General features: G+C 38.4%; 2 protein-coding genes across 2 annotated transcripts; one reads left to right on the top strand and one right to left on the bottom strand.

Moving 5' to 3' along the window:
* Positions 1 to 3,138: 3,138 nt before the first annotated feature.
* On the bottom strand, positions 3,139 to 9,349 carry LOC129109340 (NACHT, LRR and PYD domains-containing protein 1 homolog). The gene is made up of 10 exons (XM_054621376.1): positions 9,073 to 9,349; positions 7,018 to 7,061; positions 6,854 to 6,927; positions 6,469 to 6,683; positions 6,092 to 6,342; positions 5,825 to 5,953; positions 5,190 to 5,325; positions 5,021 to 5,050; positions 3,811 to 3,970; positions 3,139 to 3,163 (listed from the first exon to the last, which is right to left on the bottom strand). The coding sequence occupies exons 1-10, from the start codon at positions 9,347 to 9,349 to the stop codon at positions 3,139 to 3,141; spliced, it is 1,341 nt and encodes a 446-aa protein (XP_054477351.1).
* Positions 9,350 to 18,522: 9,173 nt separating this feature from the next.
* pycard (PYD and CARD domain containing) lies at positions 18,523 to 22,352 on the top strand. The gene is made up of 4 exons (XM_054620881.1): positions 18,523 to 18,648; positions 19,875 to 19,919; positions 20,570 to 20,629; positions 21,485 to 22,352. Exons 3-4 carry the CDS (start codon positions 20,608 to 20,610, stop codon positions 21,772 to 21,774), a joined length of 312 nt encoding a protein of 103 aa, XP_054476856.1. The 5' UTR covers positions 18,523 to 18,648; positions 19,875 to 19,919; positions 20,570 to 20,607; the 3' UTR covers positions 21,775 to 22,352.
* The last annotated feature ends 4,399 nt before the right edge of the window (positions 22,353 to 26,751 follow it).

Here is a 26,751-nt window from a genome sequence, read left to right as displayed (position 1 = left end):
TACATATCATTGCATATCATTACATATCATTCACCCATTCACACACTGATGACAGGCTACCATGCAAGGTGCCACCATCAGACTCTAACTAACATTCATACAACATCCAGTCCACACCGATGGCAAGCCTTCGGGAGCAACTTGGGGTTAAGTGTCTTGCCCAAGGACACATCGACATGGACTGCCGAAGCCGGGTATCGAACTGCAGCACAGCTCTTCATCCAAATGTAAAAAAAAAGTCTTTCAATACAATATTAAAAATTGAGGTACTTTGTCACTGAAACAGCATTTGCAGGAAACATTCAGAACGACAACAACGTTAGGTTTTAAAAAAGAAGTACAAAAAAATCCCTTTGAACAATTTACAGGCATAAATAAATATTTGGTCAATGAGCATATTTTTAAAAAACCTGGAGGGCAAGATGAGCTCTATAACATCATTCGATTTACCTCTTATACTTTTTTGTAAGAACCACACATAAAAATCAGATTTAATTATACATTTCCAAATAGAAAACCCTCCAGAAGTAAACTTATTCTTCTTGTGTCACAGGGAGGTTTGGTAGGTCTGTAGGTTTGGACCCACACACAGACCAGGGAAGTAAGAGAAGTGGAAGGGTTTATTTCATGGATAATGGGCGGTGAAAATGACAAGGGCTGAGATGGAGCAGCGGAGACCGAGGGTGAGAGGGTGGTGGTGGTGGATGAGTGATCCGAGCAAGGCGGGCGTGAGCTTGGCAGGTTGTGGAATGAGCTGACGAGACCGGCAGGCTGGGAAACTGGAGAGGACGGTCCTGGAGGCACAGAGAGACAGGGTAAGTACATGCAAAGATAACTCAAGGAATAAACTCAGAAAACACATTTACTGAGCGGCCAAGAACTACAAACTACCCTGGTAGTTGCAAACAATGATCTGTTGATGAGTGGATGGAAAGCTGGGTCAGATATTCAGCTGAGTATATGAGAAAATGGAACAGGTGAGCAGACTGGAACAGGTGAGGTGAATGAGTCGTAATCAGGAGGAGACCAGGTAGGAGCGACGCCCCTCCACACACACAGAGACAGACATAGCATATACTGCATAATCATTCATGATCAAGCGTGTTTTCATTTACAACAAATAATTAGGTTAAAAACAGACTTTCCTTCCATTTGTTCTTTGTTGGATAAAAACATCACATGTCTGGTGAGAACCTCTAATCATTTCTTACGATTGTCTGATAAACATTTACTGAATCTGGTTTTGAACCTTGAAGGAAAACTCATCTCATCCTGAGCCTCACTGATCAGGCAGAAGAGGCACCACACCTCACACAAATGTCAATGTAAAATTAAGGGAAAACCCCCAAGGAGATATAGCATTAACATAAATATTTTCCCACTGTTATTTTATGAAGAAAAATAAATGTTGTTCATTTAGATTCTATGTTTGGTATAAAATTGGAATTCACCGCAAGATTCATCTCTTTTTCTTGAGATCATCAATAAGATATTTTTCCTTTTTCTCAAGGATTTTGTAGAAGACTTCTTTGCCATCATGTCCAGCAGCATTCAGCGGACCAGAGTAGAGCCTCCTCATCTTATCATCAGTGGTAGGGATGGCCATGATTTCATCATAAATCCCCAGTGTGATGACTTTTTTGAGGAGGAGCTTATCCAAAATGGCCTCAATGTTGTTCACTCTATTGATCAGCTGGACTTTATGTTTATCCACAAAGTGTTCCCCTGAGGAAAGAAGGGATGAAAAATAAACTTATTTAGGGGATGACATCCGTATTTTACAAAGAAAAAAATTACAACATGAACCTAAATAATTTTTCAGTCTTTGAGTTGGGAAGTTGAACATTTTATTGGCTTGATTTGGTTGAATCTAAATTCATAGTATTGGTTGTTTTCCGAAGGCACAATGTATATTCAAACTCATTTGAGGAATATGAACATTTTATTGACAAGAAATATCGAGTACAGACTGTTTTGTTACCATCAGGTAATAAGTCTATATGCTGCAAAGGCTTTAAGATTAATAATATGTTTTGATGTATAATAAATCTAGTTATGGTGAATTTGATAATTTGCCACTACAATGTGCAGGCACTGGGAATGAAGGTGGGATAATATTGATGCACTTAAAGGTGGAGTCAGAGATTCTGGAGAAAGATAGTTAATATTTCAATCAGGAGAGACTTTTTCGAATTATTTACTACATGTGCATAACGAATAATACAAAGTCTTTGGAGATTGGACTCCATTGCAAAGCGGTATAAGAGAAGGGCAGTGATGCTGAGGTCAGCAAGGCACAAGCCCCCAAAAAGAAATAATTATTTTATAAAAAAAATGTATAAAATAAATAGCTTACTTACACATATAATTCATAAGCAGAAAAATAAGTTTAGTCATGAGAGATAGGTTATGGGTAAAACTTGTTTGGATGAACTTGCATGAAGTGAAGTTAAGAGGGCTCAAGTAAACCATAGAAAAGGATAGGGGGTCTTGATAGACTGCAGAATAGGATAGTGCGGGTCTAGATAGAAAACAGTAAAGTCTGGTGGGATCTCAACAGATCACAGAATTGATAGACGGGGTCTCAACAGACCGCAGGAAAGGATAGGTGAGAGTCATGTTAGACCACAGAACAGAATAGTTGGGGGTCAAGTTAAAAAAAACTGAATCGTACAGAGCATCAATGTAAGGTGAAAAACTCCTCTGACGGCTGACCACGTGATGCTTCTCATAAAAGGCATGATATCTTTGGAGGATTAGCGCCCTCTGTTTATGATAATGAAGACAACTTGATTATTGCACAGGACAGAGATCAAACTGTGAAAAAGAGAAAGGCCAGTGGATAGCAAAACCACTGGAGAATAACAGCAGAAGAGACCAGAAACACAAGTCAGAGCTGCACTCGTCATCAAGATGGATAGATCAAGATATATATTTGGACACGGAAGACGCCATGTCCTGCGAGCGGGAGATGAAAGAACTCCCCTAAGGCATGTCAAAATTGAGATGGCCAAGGAAGGAGAGTAAGCTTTAATTATACTCGTGCTGGCGCCTTAGCACAAGCCTCCGCAGACGGCTTGCAAGCTCCAAGCATGAACGGGGCTGTTAAAATCCATGTGCCGTTATTCATTGGAAACATCAGAGGGCGAACAAACTCAATGAACTGTGAAGAATCAAAAGACAACGTGTAACCCATAGACTGTAGGTGTAAATGCAAAATCCATAAACCAACCTCCACAATGACGATGAGGGATTGTATTTATCTGATAATTCGTGTCTCATATTTAGGGACTACTTTATTATCTTTTTACCAGCCCGGTAAAACAAGTCAAGTATTAAATGCATTTTAATGAAACAAAAAGTTGAATAACCTAAAAACTATTTGATTTAGATGCAAAATATTTACTTATATGAAGACTTTAAGACCTCCTGTTTCCAAAGATTTAAAAGAGAATTGGCCTATTTTGAATAATCCCCAGAAATGTAGAGTTTTTATCAGTAACCTATTTGTGACAGTCACGTGATTGCGCGCGCAACCACTTGCAGACCAACAGCAAGTGTAAACTAAACTTTAGTGAAGTGTAACTCATGCTTAGTTATGTTTCTTTTTCGTGCAATATCTTTAATCTTGCAAATACGTTCAACTTTGGTGACTGGAAGGAAGTTTCCGATTGAATCAAGAGTGATGCCCGGGAACTCCAGACGTGTGTCTGGACCCATGGTTTCTCATTTGTCAGGGGAATGATCAGTTTAAGAAGCGAGGAGCCTGAAACTATCCTGTGAAGGTGATATAGCATGACAGCTGGTTGCCGCATGGAGTCCTGGGTGGTGGCGATGGTACCTGATGATGTAGTAGAAGCTCCAGCATTTTCTAGGGATTGAAGGCAAGAATCGGTGGTGTGGATGGAGCTAACCCGTGACTGCAGGGTGGAGATGGCAGCGTTGTCTGCATTAGAGGGGCCTGGAGTTTCTGGTGGAGAAAGAGTACGGTAAGCGACGTTATTCCTCTTTACCGGTGGGAGTTTGGGATGAGCCTGATTTCTTCGCCCTTTCCCGGCCGGCGCGGGCACCGGGGAGGGATCGACTGGATCGTGGCTAACTGTAAGACTTACTGCTGAGCTGGGAGGCTGGGAGAGCTTAATGCTGGAATAAAACCGCAATCTTCTAGCTGAACCAGAAGGCTTCTTGCTCGTCTGAGGGGGAGCCGCTGCACAGCGCTAGGTGAGTGCTCCTGCACTGGGATGAGCATCGGTATTAAGTCCTGACTATCCCAGAAAAGGATCGTAGTCAGAATAGAAGATTGGCTCGTTATCAACAACGAGATGTTAAAAAGGGTAAGGACTTTTTTTCCATTAGCATCTGAATTGTGCTAAAATGACAACTGACAGCAGCAGAAAGCACGTTTCTTAAGTTTTGACAGCTACCAGGAAACCGTGGCAAAATCAGGTTGGTTTACTTTAAGTAAACGCCCACAATCAGCTGATAGAGCAGTCACAGGGAGAGAGTGATGAGATTATGAATGAAAAGGAGTGGAGAGTCAGTCTTCCTGACTGAACATCCGCTAAGCTTCATTTGACACCAACACCCAAACAAATACACACTTCATCAGAATTGCCTCCTCACTCCCACTGACTTTTTCGTCATACATCCATGGCCTTTCCCCTTTGTTTCCCATTTACAGAACCATGGCGCACACACACAGGACAAACAGCTTGCGGACTGTGAGATGTTAGCCGAATTTGACAAAAAGTGCCTTAAATTGGAATCGCACCTTTAAGTAACCTGATTACTTTGCATGCATGAATACACATGCAGCAGGTAAGTCATCAGATGTCTCCCCTACCCTAGAACTTCTTTCTTACTTTAACTGTATTGGTGACGGAAAACGCTGTGTTGGTCCTGACTTTATTTTAGATTTTTTTTTACGGGTGTGTCTGTCTGATGGACAGAGCAGAGCTTTTACACACTCTGAAATCAAAAGTGCTCTTCTTCCTAATATGAATCATTTGAAATGTCTCACCTTGTATGTGAACAGTGCTTTGGTATTCATCTGAAAATTAAATGCATACATAAAGAAAATATGAATGTAGCGGATTTACTGCCTTTATCTCATATGATGCATATTCAATAAAATGAAAGCGGTATTTATGCAGTGTAGATGCATTCTCTTGATATTATCTTAAACCGACCTTTTCGAATTGCACGTGTCCATACTGGTTCACACTCATTTTCCTTTGTGAGATTGAGATGGAAGTTTGTGTCTGGATTGTTAATGAACACTTCGATGAAATTTGGCTCTGTGCTTTCGTACCTGAGCATTAATTTCTGTGAAGGGAAGAAATACAAAAAATGGAAATAAGTTAGACTTTGCCCTCAAGCGCACCAGAATATATTTTCCTCATGATTTCCAAACGTGGTTAAAAAATATTGTGTCAAAATATATGAATATAACTGCTGTATATTTCAAAATATTGGTAAAATTGTGGTCAAAATTGCAGATATCTTTTAATTTATCCTTATTCAGAAAGACTGTTAAAACAGATCTCAAAAATACACTGTGTAATGCAGGCGACTGGAACAGAAGCTATCCTTGAGGTTGGACAGGTCTTGAGCTCTCTGAGATGTAATCACTACAGTAGCTGGAGAAAGACACAAGCCTATAGTGCCACACAGCTTGTGTGGAGAGCCTTGAAATCTACCACAAATGTTTTAGGAAAATTACACTCCAGTATGTTACCATTCAGTATGTTATAAGTGAAAGCAAAGTTCAGTAATTTTGGATCCACAGTTCACTCCAGAGATTGACGAGCAGTTCAAAACATACCTTAGGACAAATTTCTGCACCGTCCAAATCTGTGCTTAATATGAACCAATCGTTCATTTTGAGTGACTTCGCTGGATGTGGCTTTCGGATTACTTTGTATCCATCGGGTAATTCTATCTTCTCCAATTTCTGTAAAAAAAAAAAAAAAAGAAATAACTTCAACACAAAGTTGCTACACTGTGATCTGTGTTGTGTATTTATTAAGTTATTTGTGGTGCCATTCTAAATCTGATTATAATTGGTGTTGACAGTTATATATGAAATTACCTGTTGTAGACCAGGATCACGTGGGGTCAGATAAACATGGAGTGTGAGGAATGATGTTTTGTTCACGAATATAGAAACGTTACAGTTTACTTTGATTGGAAGGCCGATTCTCAACAGGACCATTTTTAGAGAGAAAACTGGTTCAGACAGCTTGACATGGGACGATGTGACCTCAGACACTTTTTCCACAACATCTCCACAGTCATCTGTGTGTAGGACTGCAAACTTGTCTAATATCGTAGGATTGTCAACTGTACAAAGCAAAAGCACAGACAATTAGTGAGGAGAAAAGGACTGCATCAGTTTTTGTACACATGCTGTCTGAAATTTAAAAAGTCAGTTCATTTTATGTTAATATTTTCTTTAGGTCCACATACCTATGCAGATCCAATGTGGCAGGTACCCTTCAAAAAACCTCCCAGCAAGGACTGTGATGTCCATTAGGGGACCTGCAGGCATGTATTGCATGCTTTTGATCCTCTCCATGTGTTCCTCCAAAGAGCAAAACTGGTACTTAAAGCTGACCTTTTCCTTACAGATCCATCGGAAGCCCGAGACGTTGCATTCAAAGCTTCCTGCTTCAGACTGTAGGCTAAGTCGTGAAAAAGAAAATAAGTGAGTGTGAAAAGTGTTGCCACTACAATTAATATATTACATTGGTAATACCAGCAACAGCACAGATGAATATTTTACTTTTCTTCTGTAAAAGTTTCCCTATAGCTCCAGTTTGCTGTGACGCAATAGTTAGGACATTATTTTTACCTGTAAATTGGAGCCTCATCTGCACCTGTACTGTCCACTTCAGGTTCAAGTTTGGTCCAGTCACTGGAGTCCTCCTGCAGATCACAATCATTTTGAAAAAAATTGTTAAGATGTTTCTTTATACTACATACCATAAATGAATAAAAAGAAAAGTAAGTTCTTACAACATTGCTTCCACAGCTCACAGGCTCCAAGCTTTTTGAAGGCCCTTGTAAAGACAGAGGATTTTTTAAAAATCACATTACAGTGGGTAAAATAAGTATTGACCACGTCACCATTTTTCTCAGTAAACATATTTCTAAAGGTGCTATTGACATGATATTTTCACCAGATGTCAGTAACAACCCAAGTAATCCATACATACAAAGAAAACCAAACAAATAAGTTCAGAAATTAAGTTATGTGTAATCAAATGGAATTACACAGGGAAAAAGTATTGAACACGCTTACTGAAATTTATTTAATACTTCGTACAAAAGCCTTTGTTGGTAATGACAGCTTCAAGACGCCTCCTGTATGGAGAAACTAGTCGCATGCATTGCTCAGGTGTGATTTTGGCCGATTCTTCCACACAAACAGTCTTCAAATCTTGAAGGTTCCGTGGGCCTCTTCTATGAACTCTGATCTTTAGTTCTTTCCATAGATTTTCTATTGGATTCAAGTCAGGTGATTGGCTGGGCCATTCTAGTAGCTTTATTTTCTTTCCAATTTTTCAAACCAATTGAGAGTTTCCTTGGCTGTGTTTGGGATCATTGTCTTTCTGAAATTTCCACCCTCATTTCATCTTCATCATCCTGGTAGATGGCAGCAGATTTTTATCAAGAATGTCTCGGTACATTTTTCCATTCATCCTTCCTTCAATTATATGAAGTTTGCCAGTGCCGTATGCTGAAAAACAGCCCCACACCATGATGTTCCCACCTCCAAACTTCACTGTTGGTATGGTGTTGGGGTGATGTGCAGTGCCATTTGACCTCCAAACATGGTGTGTATTATGGCATCCAAAGAGTTCAATTTTGGTCTCATCTGACCAGACTATATTCTCCCAGTATTTCACAGGCTTGTCTAAATGTTGTGCAGCAAACTTTAAACGAGCTTCAACATTCTTTTTCTTCAGCAATGAAGTCTTGCGTGGTGAGCGGGCATACAGGCCACGGCGGTTGAGTGCATTACTTATTGTTTTCTTTGAAACAATTGTACCTGCTAATTCCAGGTCTTTCTGAAGCTCTCCACAAGTGGTCCTTGGCTCTTGGACAAATCTTCTCATAATTATTTTCACTCCTCTGTCAGAAATCTTGCGAGGAGCACCTGGTCGTGGCTGGTTTATGGTGAAAAGTTCTTTCCACTTCCGAATTATGGCCCCAACAGTGCTCACTGGAACATTCAGAAGTTTAGAAGTCCTTCTGTAACCAATGCCATCAGTATGTTTTGCAACAATAAGGTTGCAAAGGTCTTGAGAGAGCTCTTTGCTTTTACCCATCATGAGATGTTTCTTGTGTGACACCTTGGTAATGAGACACCTTTTTATAGGCCATCAGTTGGGACTGAACCAGCTGATATTAATTTGCACTGACAAGGGGCAGGATTGCTTTCTAATTACTGATAGATTTCAGCTGGTGTCTTGGCTTTCCATGCCTTTTTGTACCTCGCTTTCTTCATGTGTTCAATACTTTTTCCCTGTGTCATTCCATCTTATTACACATAACTAAATTTCTGAACTTATTTGTTTGTTTTTTTCATGTCAATAGCACCTTTAGCAATATATTTACTGAGAAAAATGTTGACGTGTTCAATATTTATTTTACCCGCTGTATATTCATACATAAAATCCTATGTGTAAAAATTTAAATGTGATGTGAAATTGCAGAAATTCGTTATTGTTACTGAAGACAATGTTACAAATCTAAGAGTCTACAGCCATGTGAGCGGCTCTGTGAGCCTGTACTTAAGCACAGTGGTGCTTTCAGCTAAATGCTAACATCAGCATGCTAACATTCTCAACATGGCACTAAGGATGACTGCCATGTCTCCAGCTTCTCCTCAACTTTGCTCAACATTACATAGTTGTTGCGATATTCAAGTCTGGACCAAAGTGGCCGACCGACAGACACCACTATGCATGGCTAAAACATAAATATAACATTCAGAACAAACACAGAAATTCAAATGGCTGCTAGACTGTCCACATTTAAAAAAAAAAAAAAAAAAAAGAAACTTACTTTTGGATACTGAGCTGGTGTCTGATAAGCCCTGCAACAGATATCTCCTGTCCATCTTCATTAAAATCATCCTGGTCAAGTCCACACACTGTTGGTCGTAGGTCTTCATCATCAGCTTCACTATTCCAACTTTGTCCGCCCTCTCTAATCTCCGTTTTGAGATTATTGGGAGGCCTTTTTTAATTGTAGTGCTCCGCAGGAGCAACTTAAATTGTTCGAAGTCGCTGAAAGTCAAATCTTTGAGTGTTTCCAAAAGCTTCTCTTGAACTGTTGTCATGGTTACCGCCTGATGGATTCAAATTAGTCAGAAAGCAGTTATGTAATATCTCCACTTTGATGATGAAACATTAGTTTATTTGCATCAATGTAAGCATTTAAGTAATGAAAGTATTTTTACAACTAATATTCTTACAACATCAGGGCACAATCATTCATTTGGTCAAAAGGATGATTGTATTAAAGGAACAGTGTGTGAGATTTAGTGACATCTGGTTTTGAGTTTCCGATTGAAAACAACTAAATATCCCTCCGCTCAACCCTCCCTTTCCAAGAATTTAGGTGGTCTTCAGGTAGGGATAGATATCTTAAATATTTCATAATTACTAAGAGCTACCCTTATCAAAACTCAATTATTTAATGACTAAATAATTGCTTTTGAGAACAGTGTATACAATTTTAAAAACAAATAAATTCAGAACAGGATTAGCATTTATTTATATTTTAAATGCTTTTAGCCGAGCTCTGGTGCTGTGCTTGTGTAAACATAGTGATGGTGGACGAGACACTGCGGACGGAGCCAAATTAAATAGGTTTCGCTTTTGTTTACATGCTCATGCTTGTTGAACAGATGTCATGATAAAGTATTGGCTTTTACTCACAAATGTTTTATTGCAGTAACAGTAACGAGTGTAGTTGTTGTCTACTTGAATAATCTTCACTTCACCTGCTTCACATCAGAGTCTCCACCACTTCATGTGTATGTTTGTATATTTGTGAGAGCAGAGGAGATGCAGCGTGATATTAAATTACCAAAACATTTAAAAGTAATTTTAAAAGTCAACGTCGGAGCTTATCAATACTTCGGTCTTTAATTTAAAAAGCACTGGGGCCAGTTTAATACCAGGTAAAAGGTACCCATCCCTACCTTCTGAAAATGTAAAAACGCAAATGGCTCTTCCAATGTAGATATAAATGGCTTTTTCTAAGCTAAATAAAACATAACAATTCTTAATTTCACCTCATTACACATAATGAAAACATATTTATGAAAATGATATTTAATTTCTACTAATTACCACACTAAATGTTACACACTGTTTCTTTGAATATTCCTATGTGTGTTAATTTATGTTCCTTTATCCTTACATCATATGATTCATTTCAATAACCTGGTTATCACTATTTGTACTTTATTGACTGTCTCTTACTCTCACTGTGCCACCAAAAGCAATGTGAGCCAGTTGATCACATGTGATGTTACTGGTTCAAAAATGTTTTTCTCCTCTTAACCGTCAACATGAGGATAATTTTAAACCTGTAATAAAATTTTAAAAAGTAAGTTCTTACAACATTGCTTCCACAACCCACAGGCTCCAAGCTTCTTGAAGGCCCTTGTGAAGACACAGAGGACATTTTTTGAATCACATTATATTGATATATAAAATCCTATGTGTAAAAAATAAAACAATGATGTAACTATAGCAAGTTAATTTTTTTGTTTCTGCGCTTGACTTAACCTATGGCAATAACATTGGTCCAAAATGATGTGAAATTGCATAGTTTTATATCAAAAAACGTAAAATGTTCCATCGTGGAGAATCCCCAAACCCCATATCTCCTAGTATCCTTCATTCTCTGTAGAAATTAAGAATGTATTTATGATTTGTCTATCGGTGAAAAGCTTCTTATGTTCAGCCGATGGTGACTTAAAAAAAACTTACTTTTGGATCCTGAGCTGGTGTCTGAAAACCCCTGGAACAGATCTCTCCTGTCCATCTTCATTAAAATCATCCTGGTCAAGTCCACACACTGTTGGTCGTAGGTCTCGATCATCAGCTCCACTATTTCAACTCTGTCCGCCCTCTCCAATCTCCGTTTTGAGATTATTGGGAGGCCTTTTTTAATTGTAGTGCTCCGCAGGAGGCACTTACATTTATTGAGCTCCCCGGAACTCAAGTCTTCGAATGTTTCCAAAAGCTTCTCTTCATTCTCTGTAGAAATTAAGAATGTATTCATTATTTGCTTATACAGGCCGATACACGTGCTAACATGTGAGTACTGTCACAGTTCTGCTCCTTTTTCCCCTGTCATCCTGTCTCACACTCACCTGTCAGCCACTCCTACCTCATCAGCTCAACCACACTCACCTGCCCACACAGCTGCATCTGCTCTGTAATCAACTCACTCAGTATTCAAGCTCCTGTCTCACTCACACTCACTGCCAGATTGTTCTCCGCACTATGCCAGACTTTCCAGCATTCACCCTTCCCCGGTTACCGGCCTTGCCTGCCCCAATCTCTTTTGCCTCTTCTCTGCCCCGGTAAATGCCTCAGCCTTCTGTCCCCGACCACGAGTTCTGCCTCTGCACCTCCTGGATTCTGTCTGCCTGTTCAAGAGGCTGTTTGGCATATTCCCTCATGGACTTTTCTGTGTGATCCTGCTCATGCCCGGTTTCCTTCTGTTTATTCTTTCCGGAATAAAGCTCACTCCAACTACTCCCTGTGTCTCTCCAACTGCATTTGGGTCCTAAAGTACACCGGTTACAGTACAATCAGGCTAGAAGATGGACCCAGCAGTTTATTTTAAGGAGGAGTTGTATGAGTTGTCTTATACCCTCCTCTGTATTCATGGGGAATGGAGGAGAGCTCCAAGTGAAGAGTACAGAGGCCTCCTTCATACCATGGCTGAGGAACTATTTGCCTCACTTGGTGACATAGTTTCTGATCACACCTAGCCTCCAGTCCCCTAGCCATCAGCCACCTAGTTCCCTGTCCTTCAGCCTGCACCACAGCCTGCACCACAGCCTGCACAAGACCCTAACCCGTTCCTAGTAAGCCGCCTGGTCTTCAGAGGGCCTCTGAGTATCCAGTCAACCAGACCAGGAAGGAGGCAGGGCAGAGGGAGAGGTCGGTTCCCCAAACTGCACCTCTTGCCGGAGGTCCGAGCCTACGTCTCGCCGGTTCCTGCACCGGAGGTCCTGCCACCTCGTGCCGTCACCCCGGCCGTCGCCTGCACCTCGTGCCCCAGCGTCCCCCTGCTCCCGTTCCCGCGTCGCCAGAGAAGCCACGTCAGCCTGGTCCTCCTCCTGTTCGCCCCCAGAGGGGTCCTGTCTGTCCGCCTTGCCTCAGCCTTCGACTCATGAAAACTCAACACACTGTCTCAAGTCTTTCAGTACTTGCCTATTCACATCGCTAGATAAGGTTTGTTTTTGAAGCCCTTGAACAGAGTGTCCGTGGTGATGGCCATGGCCACATTTTTGATTTGTCTATTGGTGAGAAGCTTCTTATGTTCAGCCGATGGTGACTTAAACAAATGGATGCATCTGTAGCCGCCTTATTGTGATCCTTATTGTTAATGAAGACGATGTTACAAATCTAAGAGTCTACAGCCATGTGAGCGGCTCTGTGAGGCTGTACTTAAGCGCAGTGGTGCTTTCAGCTAAATGCTAACATCAGCATGCTAACATTCTCAACATGGCACTAAGGATGACTGCCATGTCTCCAGCTTCTCCCCAACTTTGCTCAACAATACATAGTTGTTGCGATATTCAAGTCTGGACCGAAGTGGCCGACCAACAGACACCACTATGCATGGCTAAAATATAAATATAACATTCAGAACATACAAACAAATTCAAATGGCTGCTAGACTGTCCACATTAAAAAAAACTTACTTTTGGATACTGAGCTGGTGTCTGATAAGCCCTGGAACAGATCTCTCCTGTCCATCTTCATTAAAATCATCCTGGTCAAGTCCACACACTGTTGGTCGTAGGTCTTCATCATCAGCTTCAATATTTCAACTTTGTCCGCCCTCTCCAATCTCCGTTTTGAGATTATTGGGAGGTCTTTTTTAATTGTAGTGCTCCGCAGGAGCAACTTAAATTGTTCGAATTCGCTGAAAGTCAAATCTTCGAGTGTTTCCAAAAGCTTCTCTTGAACTGTTGTCATGGTTACCGCCTGATGGATTCAAATTAGTCAGAAAGCAGTTATGTAATATCTCCACTTTGATGATGAAACATTAGTTTATTTGCATCAATGTAAGCATTTCAGTCATGAAAATATTGTTACAACTAATATTCTAACCACATTTGGGCACAATCATTCATTTGGTCAAAAGGATGATTTTATTAAAGGAACAGTGTGTGAGATTTAGTGACATCTACCTACATCCCTACCTTCTGAAAATGTAAAAACGCAAATGGCTCTTCCAATGTAGATATAAATGGCTTTTTCTAAGCTAAATAGAACATAACAATTCTTAGTTTCACCTCATTACACACTAATGAAAAGATATTTATGAAAATTATATTTAATTTCTGCTAATTACCACACTAAATGTTACACACTGTTTTTTTAAATATTTCTGTGTGTTAATTTATGTTGCTTTAGCCTTACGCAATATGATTTATTTCAATAACCTGGTTATCACTATTTGTACTTTATTGACTGTCTCTAACTCTCACTGTGCCACCAAAAGCAGGAATGAGCCACCTGATCACATGTGATGTTTCTGGTTCAAAAATGTTTTTCTCCTCTTAACCGTCAACATGAGGATCATTTTAAACCTGTAATAATTAAATGAAAGCTGTGTTGCTTAAAGTGTGTCTGATGTGCCACTACTCACGTTCTGGATCGGTTTAGACAGCTGATTCTCTGAGGAGAAAGAAAATAGAAAATTACTCATGACTGACCGATTCACAATCATTATATAAACTTTAGTCAGATTTGAACGTAATGTGAAGGATTCCTTGCAAAATAATACAAAAATCTCTAAAGAGTCTGACAAAAAACTTATATTTCCTTGCTACTGTAAACTATACCTAATATTTTGCACCTCCTAAATAATAATAATAATAATAATCAATCCTTTATTAGTCCCACAATGGGGAAATTATTTCTCTGCATTTAACCCATCCCGGAGGAGCAGTGGGCTGCAATGAAGCGCCCGGGGAGCAACTTGGGGTTAGGTGTCTTGCTCAAGGACACCTCGGCATGTTGCCGGTAGAGGGGTTTGAACCACCAACCTTGTGGTTACGGGACAAGCGCTCTACCTCATGTGCCACAGCCGCCCCAAGTAAAGTTGCGTTGCTTTTAAAGAAAGGAAAAAACTAAATTCACTGCTGCAAAATGACACATAAATGGACTCGGTAAACAATAGTAAAATCAAAGAGGCTGGAATCAACTCAATGACGTCTTCAGTCAAAGTAATGCATGTGGAGTTGTTGCATTGCTGCCTACAACTTAATTTGTCTCGCATTTCACATTAGTGAATAAATAAAGTTTAACCCACTTTCACTATAAACTAAAAAATCTCTTTATTAGATTTATGAGAAACATATGGTTGTGAAATGTGACAGCTTCTGTCTCTGACCCTTGAGTCCTGAGCTGGTCTCTGACAACCTCTTCATCAAATCAATCCGGTTCATGTCCATTCAAACCTCCTTGGTATGAATTAAATATAAAGTTTAACTTTAAAAAACAGCTTAGAGGTTCTAATCTGCTAGGCACTGTAGTTAATTGTTTTGCCAACCTTAGTGAAACAGGAGTAAATATTGCATTTGTTATTGACTACTTTTAGCTGCAGAATTAATGCGCTACAGAGTAAAATCAAATAAAAAAACTGAACTGCAAATCTACAAAATCTCTCCACTGTATATTTAGTTTTTGCAGTGTTTATACATGTATTTTTATTAAAACGAATTTCTTTATTTTATACACTGAATGTTTTGTTACCACATTGGTTCAATATGTTGCACGTTCTTGTGAATAATATCATAATACCTGTGCGCCGATCTTCCTCCAATGTATTCACATCAGGTGCTGCACCTGAGGATGAAGTAGCTGTAAACATATACGTAAATATTACGCAAAAAGAAAAGAAATCAATAAAAAAATTTAAATGAAGGAATGTGTCAATCTTAAACAGCTTATTAAGGTCCATGCAAAAATAGGCTAGAATAGAAGTGCATAGTATTAAATGAGATTATGATGCACAGCTTTTATCCACCAAAAATGTGGCATTACTTAAGGCTACAATATTGTATTAATTCAGCCTGACACAGTAGTTATGTTAGATAGTGCAACACAGTGATTAAGGAACAGTATGACAGTAGTACAGTCGTTTGAGAGTAGTTCTTATTTTAATTATAAATTATAAAATTGATAAATGACTTAAACTATGACTGAGGGTAAAAAAAGTTACCAATTTTAATTTATATCTGCTTTTCAATTAAATAACAGATTTAAAAAAAAACAATTAGAGTATCCATCAGTGGTGGAAGAAGTACTGAGGTCTTTAACGTAAGTAACAGTAGTAATAGCACAGTAGAAATACTGTTACAAGTAAAAGTACATAAGTAACCGAGTAAAAGTGAAGACTGGGCCATTTCAGAGTTGCACATATTTATAAATAATAATTCCTAAAGCATTATTAATAAATTAATATAATTAATGTTAACATTGCTGTAACGTTCAAGCTGATACAGATTGAGATAGTCTCTCCTTTTACTTTATGTGGGCTCTTTCTTTCTCTCTTTTAACGCTTTCTTTAACTATATTTTGGTTTCTGTTTGAGTAAACTGTCAAAGCAAATCAAAACTTGCGCTAGTAACTATGTTATTAGTGCATTAGTCTGTTATTAGTTAACCGTTTTAACACTAACGTTTGAGCTTGACAGGAAGTTAATACTACGAAAGTTAAAGTAAGAAAAAAACGGTCAAGTGCTGATTTACAAACCTTTTTAAATGCCCCTTTGCTCATTTATCATCTGTCCCTCCAAAAATGGAGCTGCAAAACTGCAAAATCAAACTTGATTTCATGTAAGGTTTGTAGTATTTTATTCATATTTTTCCCTTAACATGTCTTTCTTTTATACTCCTATACACTTTGTTAACACCTTTGTTCAATATGTTGCTTTGTATGCTTTTATTGGTTGGTGAGCTAAAGAAAAAAATGTAATCGGCAGGAAAATAAAGTATTATTCTATTCTAATCTTCTATTCCACAATAGATTTACACTCATTTGACTGAAAGTGTCTGAACTTCTGTTGTCCCAAATGAGCTTCTGAGGGAAAATCCCAAAGCAAAGTTTTTTAGCTAAACATTTACATCATAATGGTGGAAATACTGTTTTACAACTCAATTCAACTCATTTTTCATCTGTAATGTCTCATGTTAACAGAAAACTGGGGAAACAACTCACTGTCACTGGAACCAGGTTTTGAATCCAGTCCAGCGATCTCTTTGACTGCAAAAATAAGAAGACACTATTAGATTCTGATAACGATAGTAAAAAAAAAGAAAGAAAGGAGAGAAAATGATGGAATTACCACTTTAGTTACAGGATTAATGTAAGAAACATTCTGTGATTGGCTCTTTAAATGGAGATCTTGGGTTTGGGCCTAAGATTATATATTGCTTTAGGGTTTTTGTAAAATGTGGTGGTTACGTTTTATTTAAGTATGTCTTGAAATGATATGTTCATATGTATATCTAAACTGTTTTTCTTTATGTTGGACAAACTAAAAGAGTCTTAAAGACTTGCTGGCCCAACCACAAACTGCAATGTGCCCGAACACATGCAAATTAAATCGGAGAGTGATTTGCCTTCCTGCTCATACTGGCTGGTAAAGGAGCTCCCGGATGCACATTTAATGTGTGATGGGAGAAAAAATCAACAGTTCCTGTTCTGTGCTAAAATGTATCCCTCATGTTTCAATACATTTTTAACTGGTCGGTGCTAGTTTTAGTGCTTTAATTGTAAAGCCACTTCATCACTTTGTATAATATCAGGTTATGTTTTTGTCAGATAGAACTTAATTTACGGCCGACATTTTGACAAGTCATGGCAGGAAAAACACAGGTGTATTTATCAAAATAATTATAGCTGCATTAAACTTGGCATTGTGCATCCAGGCTCGTTGGAAAAGTTTACTGGGACGCTTGATAAAATTAATATAATTAATATGGATTAGACCTGTTCTTTTCCTACGATGACAAATCAAAATGTAAGCCGTGAAAAAAGGCTCTATTTAGCAGCTGTACCATTTTTGCTGTATTTAGGAGGAAATAATCCTTGAATGGACCTACATATGCTTACACACATGGCTTTTTTTAGTTTTCTTTTACCAGAGAAACTTTGACGACATAACAAAGGAAAAGTTCAGCAATCGTGTCTGAGTGAGCTACACAGTATCATAACATTATTAAAAAAAACTTAAGTAATGTAGAAACAGGCTACACTGCAAATGTCCACCCTTTTTTCAGTTTAACGTGGACATGTGTCTCTAAATTACACTTTAAGGGTTCAACGTTCAGACAAATATTGACGCTGCTCTCGTTCAACGTCAAAACCATGAAGACGTAAAATATTCACCCAGTTTGTCAGATTGTTTGTTGCAGTCGATCTCTCTCAGTAAGTCTTCGACCACTCCAGGAGCTCTCTCCTCGGTGAAAGTTGAAACCAAAATTAACGTTGTTTTGATGACAGCCGAGGAAGACGCGCAGAGGTCTCTTCCTGATTGTGTTAGAGAAACTGCTGCCACGTTCAGAAAGGGAGACACATATGATGCATTCAGATGCTGTCGGAAATGTATAGATCATGACATAATAAAAGTATTTATTGATGATTATTATTGTTGAATGAACAAATAATATGAACAACAATAAAAGTTTGTAACTCGGTTTATTGTAAATGTTTAATAAATTAATAAATAAGTTACTGGAAGTGACCCTCCTGTTGTGTTTTCCCTCGAATTTGATCAATTTACATGTTTTCGCTCTGAGAAAATGTCGTTGCTTTAATCTGATTGGCATAAAGTTCCATGATTCTGTCCACAAAGGACATCGGCACACACACAATGATTTAGATTGATTACGTTAAAGTGTGGGTGTTTTATTTTAAAACTGTGGTGGTCCAAGGCAAAAATGAATTAGTGTGTAAAATGTAGTTCAGGCACATGTGCATTCATCATATGGACACAATTATTCTCCAATATCTCAACTAACATACTGTTTAGTATGCCAGAAGAAGATTAAGTATGTCCTTTTTAATTTAAATCCTACTTTCAGTGATGTATTTAATGCTGGTGACAAGAGGACATATTACAGTATCAGATGTAACGTTCACAACTGAGCTCTCATAATTCCGATAATCCGATAGCGTCGACGAATGCGTCTTTAGGGATGTATCAAATTTGGTTATTCATAAACTATACATCGAGTTTAAGGAGGTAGAATACCGACAGCCTGCAGTCAAAAATTCCGATTTCTTTCGACTTTCACCGAGGAGAGAGCTCCTGGAGTGGTCGAAGACTTACTGAGAGAGATCGACTGCCACAAACAATCTGACAAACTGGGTGAATATTTTACGTCTTCATGGTTTTGACGTTGAACGAGAGCAGCGTCAATATTTGTCTGAACGTTGAACCCTTAAAGTGTAATTTAGAGACACATGTCCACGTTTAACTGAAAAAAGGGTGGACATTTGCAGTGTAGCCTGTTTCTACATTACTTAAGTTGAAAAATCTAAGTAAAAATAGTTTGAACAAACCCGCTTAATTCTTACTTTCACTTTCGATCAGTGGCGGACTCAGCTGTCTGAGGGCCGCGGGCAAAGAGAAATAAATGAAAGGGCACCACATGAATGAAGCATTACACTTCATCTCTTGTTCTTACTCATTGGGCATCAGAGAGGGCTTTAACTGTAATGTATTTCTGCTTTCCAGCGACACGAGATGTGGCAGACACGATTACTGTAAACAAAAGCTGAACTTTTCCTTTGTTATGTCGATTAAAGTTTCTCTGGTAAAAGAAAACTACAAAAAGCCATGTGTGTAAGCATATGCAGGTCCATTCAAGGATTATTTCCTCCTAAATACAGCAAAAATGGTACAGCTGCTAAATAGAGCCTTTTTTCACGGCTTACATTTTGATTTGTCATCGTAGGAAAAGAACAGGTCTAATCCATATTAATTATATTAATTTTATCAAGCGTCCCAGTAAACTTTTCCAACGAGCCTGGATGCACAAGGCCAAGTTTAATGCAGCTATAATTATTTTGATAAATACACCTGTGTTTTTCCTGCCATGACTTGTCAAAATGTCGGCCGTAAATTAAGTTCTATCTGACAAAAACATAACCTGATATTATACAAAGTGATGAAGTGGCTTTACAATTAAAGCACTAAAACTAGCACCGACCAGTTAAAAATGGATTAAAACATGATTAAACGTGGGATACATTTTAGCACAGAACAGGAAATGTTGATTTTTTCTCCCATCACACACATTAAATGTGCATCCGGGAGCTCCTTTAAAAAAACAGTTTAGATATACATATGAACATGTGAATATCATTTTAAGACATACTTAAATAAAATGTAACCACCACATTTTACAAAAACCCTGAAGCAATAAATAATCTTGGGGCCCAAACCCAAGATCTCCATTTAAAGAGCCAATCACAGAATGTTTCTTAAATTAATCCTGTAACTAAAGTGGTAATTCCATCATTTTCTCTCCTTTCTTTCTTTTTTTTTTACTATCGTTATCAGAATATAATAGTGTCTTCTTATTTTTGCAGTCAAAGAGATCGCTGGACTGAATTCAAAACCTGGTTCCAGTGACAGTGAGTTGTTTCCCCAGTTTTCTGTTAACATGAGACATTACAGATGAAAAATGAGTTGAATTGAGTTGTAAAACAGTATTTCCACCATTATGATGTAAATGTTAGCTTCCCTCAGAAGCTCATTTGGGACAACAGAAGTTCAGACACTTTCAGTCAAATGAGTGTAAATCTATTGTGGAATAGAAGATTAGAATACAACTTTATTTTCCTGCCGATTACATTTTTTTTCTTTAGCTCACCAACCCATAAAAGCATACATAGCAACATATTGAACCAAGGTGTTAACAAAGTGTATAGGAGTATAAAAGAAAGACATGTTAAGGGACAAATATGAATAAAATACTACAAACCTTACATGAAATCAAGTTTGATTTTGCAGGTTTGCGGCTCCGTTTTTGAAAGGGACAAATGATAAATGAGCAAAGGGGCATTTATATCATATTTATTTATAAGGATTACATTTCCTGTGGCAAACTGCATACATTTACATTTATGATGACACTGACTCGCACAATGTGTTTTTAAAACCAGGAAGATAGATTTAGGACAAATTAGGTGCAGGAGCAGAAAAAAACCCAGTAGTATGCACGTTTGAACACTAGACCGGTCCATCATTAATTAATATTTAATTTTCCATACATTTGTTTCAGCTGCCGGTCCCTCAGCTGGAGCAACTGGTGTGAATACCATGGCAGAAGGTGACCGCTCAGGTAGTTTGATGTCTTCCCAGCAAATTTAATTTATGCTGTCTGTGATCAGATTGTTTAGAAAATCAGAAATCCAGAATCTGACTATGAAATCTTATTCATGATTTGCTGCAAGGTTGGATGTTGAGAACACGTCTAACTTGTTCTCCAAACAGAGCACAGGCTCAAGAGTGACGAAAGGAACAGATGAGTGCTGTGTGGTATTATTAAAAAAGAAATGGATAGTTTGACACTTTGTGGAAATACTCTTTTTTTTGGCGTACTTTCTTGGAGTTGGATGAGAAAATCTCTGCGATGTTTGTGCATCAAAAAAAGAACTTGAGCCTGGAGACAATTAGCTTAGCTTAGCATGAAGACTGGAAGTGAAGGGGAACAGTTAGCCGGCCTCAGTCCAGAGTTTTAAAAAATCTGCCTATATGTTGTTTAATTGGTACAAAAAACACAAACTTTGGACTGACTAGCTGTTCTCCCATGCCTCCAGTCTTTATGCTAAACTAAGCTAAATGTCTCCTAGATTTCTGTTTCGGTATCGAATCGATCCTCTCATCTCACTCTTGGCAAGAAAGCCAATAAGGGCATTCACCAACATGTCATCATAAATACAATGTAGGAAATGCATATGGAAATAACATCATTTTGTAACTGCAAGATGTTCCCTTATTCATTCGCTGTAACAGCAGTATATACTCGTCCTGCAAACCCACATGCAGTTAAAAAACGCAACACAAAAAACATCTGAATTATACAAATCCCTGTTACAGAATCTGAAGTCCTTTTGCTTAGAAATGTATCAATTTGACTTCATGTTATCTCCAAATCTGATGTCATTGTGGAGTCATTTTTCCCATCTTTTCTCAGGGGAACACTTTGTGGATAAATATAGAGCCCAGCTGATCGATAGAGTGAGCAACATTGAGGCCATTTTGGATGAGCTCCTCGACAAAAAAGTCATCACACTGGGGAATTATGATGAAATCTTGGCCATCCCTACCTCTAGGGGTAGGATGAGGAAGCTCTACTCTGGTCCCCTGAATTCTGCTGGACACGACGGCAAAGAAGTCTTCTACAAAATCCTTGAGAAAAGGAAACATTTCTTTTTGCTGAGCTTAAGAAAAAGAAGTGAATCTTGTGGTGAATATCATTTTTAGACCAAATATATAGTTTTACTGAGCCCATTGTTTATACGATAACAATGGGGGAATTTTAATGTTAATGCTATGTCCCTCAGGGGGTTTTCTAAAAAAAAAATAGCTTTTTCAGCTCTATGCTTAAACATCTGTTTCCCCTTAATTTTATGTTGAAATAAATTGAAATCTGAGTGAGGTGTGGTGCCTCCTCTACCTGATCAGTGAGGCTCAGGATGAGATGAGTTTTCCTTCAAGGTTCAAAACCAGATTCAGTAAATGTTTATCAGACAATCGTAAGAAATGATTAGAGGTTCTCACCAGACATGTGATGTTTTTATCCAACAAAGAACAAATGGAATGAAAGTCTGTTTTTATCCTAATTATTTGATGTTAATTAAAACACGCTTGATCATGAATGATTATCCATAACTTTTGCATGTAAAGCAGGTACCTCTCATATATGCTAAAAGATTAAGAGCAAGAGTTTTTTAATCACTCTTTTTCTGCCCTATAAGAATAACTTTACTTTCGGAGGGTCTTTTGAAAAACGTTCTATTTGTAAATTTATATCAATTTATAATAAAGTCTTCTGAATACTATGTGTTGTTCTCACATTTTCAATGAATGGGGTCTTAACATTTATTTATGTATGTAATGTTATGAATGTAGTAAGCTGGCAAGATACAGGAACCTGAAGGAGTCTTAAAGAGTCTTATTTTAAAAGGAAACTGCAGTGATTTTACACATCCAGTCTGTTTACTGGTGTTGAGTGCAGAGTAGCTGCTGCATCAGTGAAATAAGTTGTCAAAAGCCTTTTGTGGCTCTAGAGGGAGCTGTCGGATAAATAACAGCAGTTGGGGCTAAAGACTACAAGGTCAAAAGTGTGTGTGTGTAATTTTCAAGTTTCAGGTGCAGATTTTTATGTAAAGTGCAGGGCTGAAAAGGGCATGGTATGGTGTGGGTATGGGTTTTTTTTCTCAGGAGTATCATCTGGGGAGTTAGACACAGTATAATTGGATAGTTTATTCATGGTGTTATATGGTACACTTCAATTTAAAGTTTGTTGTTTCCCTCTGGAGGGCTTTAAATTCATCCCTCCATCCTAACCACTGACACCCGGATGTCATGGAAATAATGATAGTTGTCAGCCAAATAATTGTTTCATTTAACACTTGGGGTTTTTCAGAATTACTTGAAAACTAGCAGAGGACATTTTAATTAACTAATTAATTACAGTAGTTCATACAAATTTTCCCTGCTGAATATTTGTTTTCAAACGTTGACAGATCCTGAAACAGTGACTGACGGTAGCAGACAGGGAGAGACTCCCGCTGAGTTTTATTTACACGTCCATTAACGATTACGGCATTTATTGAAGTGGACGGATTTCAGCTCCAACAACGGAAGCCTAAGTTTTATAAAACAGTACTAACACAACTTTTGTCTTGTTATTTTCTGTTGTTTTACAGTTGCTTCCTCTTGAATCTAATGACAGAGTAACAGTTGTTAACTGGTTGCTAGCTAATGTTAGCTGCTAACGACTACCAAACGGCTATGCTAGGCAAATTAGCATTCACGAGCAAGTACGTTAACGGTAGACGGGGACTTCTACAAAGCTTTAACATGGAAAGGACACTGACAGAGTAATGTGATCAAAATCACAACATACATCAACGGTCTCACCCTAGATATACTACAACAGTTATTTATGAAAAAGGTGTCTTTGTTTAATAATGTTAATTTTTATTGCGAATGAAATATGCAATAACTTCACTGTTATAAAGTGAAGCCAGACTAAAAACACTTCATACATCAACAGGCTTCTCCTGGTTATAATAAAATACATATTTTGGAGAAAAATAAGTGCTTTTTACATAATTTTGTCAAAATATTATTGGGAAGAATATTCATGAACTTCAGTCCAATGCAATGTAGCACCATCAAATTCTGTTCAACCACCAGGGATCTCATATTGGTAATGTTGCAATACTTAGTTTGGATAATCTATTTTAATGGTCTCAATCTTAATGATTCTTTAGAGAAAAAAATTGGCCTCTATGAGTAAAACACTGAATACAGAAAACCTCAGTAATGTGCTGTCGGCCAAACAAGAGAAATCGATCTCTGAGTGTTTTAATGCCTCTCCTCACATTCATATTCATAATATTACAGAGAAGACCTGCATTACATTACATTACAGTCATTTAGCAGACGCTTTTATCCAAAGCGACTTACAATCAGTAGCTCAAAGCTTATATTACATATCATTGCATATCATTACATATCATTCACCCATTAACACACTGATGACAGGCTACCATGCAAGGTGCCACCATCAGACTCTAACTAACATTCATACAACATCCAGTCTACACCGATGGCAAGCCTTCGGGAGCAACTTGGGGTTAAGTGTCTTGCCCAAGGACACATCGACATGGACTGCCGAAGCCGGGTATCGAACCGCCGATCCTCTGATTGGAGCTGCAGCACAGCTCTTCATCCAAATGTAAAAAAAAGTCTTTCAATACAATATTAAAAATTGAGGTACTTGGTCACTGAAACAGCATTTGCAGGAAACATTCAGAACGACAACGGTCAATGAGCATATTTTTAAAAAACCTGGAGGGAAAGATGAGCTCTATAACATCATTCGATTTACCTCTTATACTTTTTTGTAAGAACCACACATAAAAATCAGATTTAATTATACATTTCTATACATTTCCAAATAGAAAACCCTCCAAAAGTAAACTTATTCTTGTTGTGTCACAGGGAGGTTTAGGTCTGTAGGTTTGGACCCACACACAGACCAGGGAAGTAAGAGAAGTGGAAGGGTTTATTTCATGGATAATGGGCGGTGAAAATGACAAGGGCTGAGATGGAGCAGCGGAGACCGAGGGTGGTGGTGGTGGTGGATGAGTGATCCGAGCAAGGCGGGCGTGAGCTTGGCAGGTTGTGGAATGAGCTGACGAGACCGGCAGGCTGGGAAACTGGAGAGGACGGTCCTGGAGGCACAGAGAGACAGGGTAAGTACATGCAAAGATAACTCAAGGAATAAACTCAGAAAACACATTTACTGAGCGGCCAAGAACTACAAACTACCCTGGTAGTTGCAAACAATGATCTGTTGATGAGTGGATGGAAAGCTGGGTCAGATATTCAGCTGAGTATATGAGAAAATGGAACAGGTGAGCAGACTGGAACAGGTGAGGTGAATGAGTCGTAATCAGGAGGAGACCAGGTAGGAGCGACGCCCCTCCACACACACAGAGACAGACATAGCATATACTGCATAATATTCATGATCAAGCGTGTTTTAATTTACAACAAATAATTAGGTTGAAAACAGACTTTCATTCCATTTGTTCTTTGTTGGATAAAAACATTACATGTCTGGTGAGAACCTCTAATCATTTCTTACGATTGTCTGATAAACATTTACTGAATCTGGTTTTGAACCTTGAAGGAAAACTCATCTCATCCTGAGCCTCACTGATCAGGTAGAGGAGGCACCACACCTCACTCAGATTTCAATTTATTTCAACGTAAAATTAAGGGGAAACAGATGTTTAAGCATAGAGCTGAAAAAGCAATTTTTTTTTTTAGAAAACCCCCTGAGGGACATAGCATTAACATTAAAATTCCCCCATTGTTATCGTATAAAAAATGGGCTCAGTAAGACTATATATTTGGTCTAAAAATGATATTCACCACAAGATTCACTTCTTTTTCTTAAGCTCAGCAATAAGATATTTTTCCTTTTCCTCAAGGAGTTTGTAGAAGACTTCTTTGCCGTCGTGTCCAGCAGAATTCAGGGGACCAGAGTAGAGCTTCCTCATCCTACCCCTAGAGGTAGGGATGGCCAAGATTTCATCATAATTCCCCAGTGTGATGACTTTTTTGTCGAGGAGCTCATCCAAAATGGCCTCAATGTTGCTCACTCTGTCGATCAGCTCGGATCTATGTTCATTCACAAAGTGTTCCCCTGAGGAAAGATGGGATGAAAAATAAATTCATTTAGGGGATGACATCAGTATTTTGTTAAAGAAAAAAATTAACATGAACATCTGCGCAAATTATTTATTACTCTTTGAGTTGGAAAGTTGAACATTTTATTGGCTTGATTTGGTTGAATCTAAATTCATAGTATTGGTTGTTTTCCGAAGGCACAATGTATATTCAAACTCATTTGAGGAATATGAACACACACATACAGACTCGCCAGGACGTTGTTTTGTTACCATCAGGTAATAAGTCTATATGCTGCAAAGGCTTTAAGATTAATAATATGTTTTGATGTATAATGAATCCAGTTGCTATGGGGAATTTGATTATTTGCCTCTACAATGTGCAGGCACTGGGAATGAAGGTGGGATAATATTGATGCACTATAAGGTGGAGTCAGAGATTCTGGAGAAAGATGTGCTGTGACTGCTGACGACTTGAGTTGACGGGTGGAGGAGGGTTGCCTCTTAATTGTGCTAAAATTACAACTGACAGCAGCAGAGAGAACATTTTTAAAGTTTGACAGCCACAATGTCATTGGCTTGAGGAAACCGTGGCAGAATCTGGTTGGTTAACTTTGAGTAAACGCCCACAATCAGCTGATAGAGCAGTCACGGGGAGAGAGTGACTAAGATTATGAATGAAAAAGAGTGTAAAGAGAGTCTTCCTGACTAAACTTCAGCTAAGCTTCATTTTACTCAGGAGAGACTTAACAAAAAAAAAAGGTTTTACTACACATGCATAAGAAACGAATAATACAAAGTCTTTGGAGATTGGAGTACATAGCGAAGCGGTATAAGAGAAGGGCAGTGATGCTGAGGTCAGCAAGGCACAAGCCCCCAAAAAGAGAGAATTCTTTTATAAAAAATATGTAAAACAAATTCCTTACCTACTTCCACAGAGAATTCATAAGCAGAAACAGAAGATTAGTCATAAGAGATAGGTTACGGGTAAAACTTGTTAGGATGAACTTGCACTTATGGTCATGTTAGA

Source organism: Anoplopoma fimbria, chromosome 20 (assembly GCF_027596085.1).
Source record: "Anoplopoma fimbria isolate UVic2021 breed Golden Eagle Sablefish chromosome 20, Afim_UVic_2022, whole genome shotgun sequence".
In the NCBI taxonomy this organism is placed as follows: domain Eukaryota; kingdom Metazoa; phylum Chordata; class Actinopteri; order Perciformes; family Anoplopomatidae; genus Anoplopoma; species Anoplopoma fimbria.
The sequence above is the reverse complement of the archived record's forward strand: the minus strand, read 5'-3'. Positions and strand labels throughout refer to the sequence as shown.